General features: G+C 46.5%; 1 protein-coding gene across 1 annotated transcript; it reads left to right on the top strand.

Annotated features, from left to right (window-relative positions):
* Positions 1–1,702: 1,702 nt before the first annotated feature.
* On the top strand, positions 1,703–2,635 carry LOC120395652 (olfactory receptor 52N1-like; the record flags this gene model as incomplete). Its single annotated transcript, XM_039520237.1, has 1 exon — positions 1,703–2,635. A coding segment is annotated over exon 1 (933 nt), but the record flags the coding sequence as incomplete, so codon positions are not given.
* Positions 2,636–3,452: the final 817 nt, after the last annotated feature.

Here is a 3,452-nt window from a genome sequence, read left to right on the forward strand (position 1 = left end):
CTATTGCATCTGTGCAGTTTTCTTGACCAGCCAAATGTTTTCTCATTAAAGAATGAAACTGGGTTTATTTGACAAGATTGGTTTTCCATAAACCCTGCTGTTGACTGGCATTAATTATATTCCTAGACGTTTTATTAACTAATCCCAGACCAGCTTTTCCATTGTTTCCTAAACCTGTCAAATCTTTTTTTTTAACTTTCCCCCCTTTTTTTTATCCTTTAGAGTTAACACAGAACTGACCTGTATTTACCTTTTTCTATTTCTTGGGCTCTGCTGCTGCCTGATTGTCTGCTTCTGCTACCGAATGAGTGTGGTTGATTGGTCAGTTCATAACTCTGGTGTTCGTAACTCTAAGATTTTACCATACCTGCTCTTTAACGCCCTCACTGACTGCTAATAGACTGGGAACTACTTCATCGACTCATGTGATATGAGCACCTCTTACTGCTTCTTTCCAAATGCAGAACAAAACCCTTTCTTGAGTAAATCTGCCTTTTCTGCAACACGTTTCTTTTCGCACTCTAGGAATTGGCCTAAACCTTTTCTAGGATTTCTTTTGATTTTTCCCTGATGTTTTTTGCATCCCTTATCAATTTTCATAACATCCCATATTATTGGTTGCTATTTATTTTCCCTTCATCCCATTAGTTATATATTCTTCCCCCACCTTCACCCACCCCCCATATTGCTGCCTTCAGTTTGCCACTGAACCAGGTTTCTAGCCATAGTTGGGCACTTTTTGATTGTGGAATAGAGGATTTTTAGCTGTCTAACGAACTCTTCTTAAAGACCTCCCAGTTTTTATTCTCGTTTCCCTGTCTATATTTTTCCTCCCAATCAGTTTTGCTGATAATTTCCTATAGCTTTGGGGATTTAGCACTTTTGTAGCACTAAGAGTCTATAGATATTACCGGTTGGGAACTGGTCTCTGTTTCTCCATTGGAATGTGATCAGTTCCAATCATCTAGTTTATTCTCCTGTATCATATGCCCCTTTCTTTGTCTCTTCTCTAAATTAAACAGTCCCAGGCTATGGCACCCTCCCCAATTCTCAATGCCTTTCTTGGAAACCCCCTTTCTATTTGCCAACATTGTCTTTGTTTTAGTCACTGCTATAAATGAGCAAGAGTTTCCATGGAGCTGCTATCAATGATGCACAGGTGTTTATTTTTTCCTGCAGTGTGTACGAACTGGGATGTTTCCCCTGGCACGTCTTCGAAAAGGCTTGGAATTTTTCACGCTCAGATTGTGAGCAACTGGGTGAATGTGGAAATCCCTACAGCATAGACCCTGTACCCTGGGTTTCAATGCATTAAGGAAGAATGATGGAATGCCACTATCCACACCTGTGTTTCCGGCTGGTGCCCATGCAGTTTTCCCACACCATAACGTGTAGGAATTATTGATGCACGGAGCACCATCATATTTGGAATTGGCATTAGTAGGGTCAGTTGTTCACAATCCATTTCTCTGAATTATGAAAATGTCATTTATCAGTGTGTGAAGAGCGACAAATCTGCTTCACCCATGAGAACACCTCCAGGAGGGCATGCAGTGTCTCATATTAGCATTGTCTCTCTATCCAGGAATATTTACTGTGACCATCACCCTAGAGCTTGGGCACATACAGGAAGTCGGGAAACGTACGATACATGCAGGAGACACTGTTCTGCCTCACATTTAGACACTTTCTCCTCTACTCCATGTCAGATTCCAACAAAACTGATTTCACCAACCCCTCCACCTTCATCCTGCTGGGCATTCCTGGCCTGGAGGCGGCCCATGTCTGGATCTCCATCCCCTTCTGTGCCATGTACATCATTGCTGTCTCGGGGAACTTCACCATCCTGTTCATCGTGAAGATGGAACAAAGCCTCCATGGGCCCATGTACTATTTCCTCTGCATGCTGGCCCTCACCGACCTGGTCCTGGCTACATCCACCCTGCCCAAGACGCTGAGCATCTTCTGGTTCAATTCCAGGGAGATTGATTTCAGTGCCTGCCTCACCCAGATGTACTTCATTCACTGCTTCTCAGCTATGGAGTCTGGGATCCTGGTAGCCATGGCTTTGGATCGCTACGTGGCCATCTGCCATCCCCTGAGACATTCCACCATCCTGACAAACCCCGTGGTGGCCAAGATTGGCCTGGCCATGGTGCTGCGTGCCTGCATGCTCGCACTGCCCACTCCCTTCCTGGCAAGACTGTGGCCATATTGCAGAACGAACATCATCCCCCACACGCACTGTGAGCACATAGCCGTGGTGAAGCTGGCCTGCGCCAACACCCGTGTCAGTAGTTACTACGGCCTCTTTGTGGTATTCTCTGTGACTGGTCTGGATGTGCTTTTTATTGCTGTGTCCTACACCCAGATCATCAGGGCCATCTTGCGCCTCCCCACAAAGGATGCCCGGATCAAGACGTTCAGGACCTGCAGCTCCCACTTCTGTGCCATCTTAGCCTTTTACATTTCATCTCTCTTCTCCTCCCTCACACACCGTTATGGGCACTATGTGGCCCTGCATTTCCACGTTCTCATGGCCAACGTGTACCTCCTGGTCCCCCCTGTGATAAATCCCATCATCTATGGGGTGAGGACCAAACAGATCCGGGACAGGCTGCTCTGGTTCTTTACTCATAAAGGGACCTAAAGTTGGTGCTCTGGCTCTCAGAGCAATCTCTGTGCAGTTCTGGGTGGTGACATGGCCCTGGGCCCTCTTCTGTGAATCACTTTCCTGACCACACTGTGCTGTGTCAGCATGGCAAACTGCAGAATCGGCCTCTGTGCATTCACAGGGTGGCCACATTTCTAACTGTGGGTAACTGGACCTTTCAAGTCCCACCCACTGCCCCATTTCTTACCCTGAAGACTCTGCCTGGGTCACTCGCTCTTCTCCCCTCTTCACTCACTGAGTTTTCTCCGCCTTCCCATACCTTCCTGCAGGGACTTCATTTCAGATTTTGGTGCGGGGGGTTGCGGGTGGGAGCAACTTTAACTGTGATTCCAGTGGTTTCTTAGGCACTTGAAAACTTAATGTTTTGGCAGATAACTTGGCAGTTAGCTGAGAGGAGCAGTGTTTCTAAATCCAATGTAAAAGAAAGAAAATTAAAGCAATAATAAATCTACTAAGCTCTTATATAAACATGTTTAACATCTTGTGGAAAGTCACTTAAAGAAACTGGTTAGTTTTCAGATTTTAATGGATGTTCTTTGCTACTCTGTAGAGAGAGAGAGAGAGAGAGAGAGAGAGAGAGAGAGAGAGAGAGAGATCCCATCAGGCCTCCTGGGTTCTCCCTGAGCTCTGAGAGGGGAATGGGTCTTGTGGGTTACACTGGGGGCAGGTACATATAGGATCTGTATAAGTATAGGCACCTACTTCACCTCTGGCGGGTGGGTTCTCAACTCTCCCCCCCCTCCGCCCCATGCCCTGCCCCCACCTCTTCCTGCCCAGC

This window comes from Mauremys reevesii, linkage group 1 (assembly GCF_016161935.1).
Source record: "Mauremys reevesii isolate NIE-2019 linkage group 1, ASM1616193v1, whole genome shotgun sequence".
In the NCBI taxonomy this organism is placed as follows: domain Eukaryota; kingdom Metazoa; phylum Chordata; order Testudines; family Geoemydidae; genus Mauremys; species Mauremys reevesii.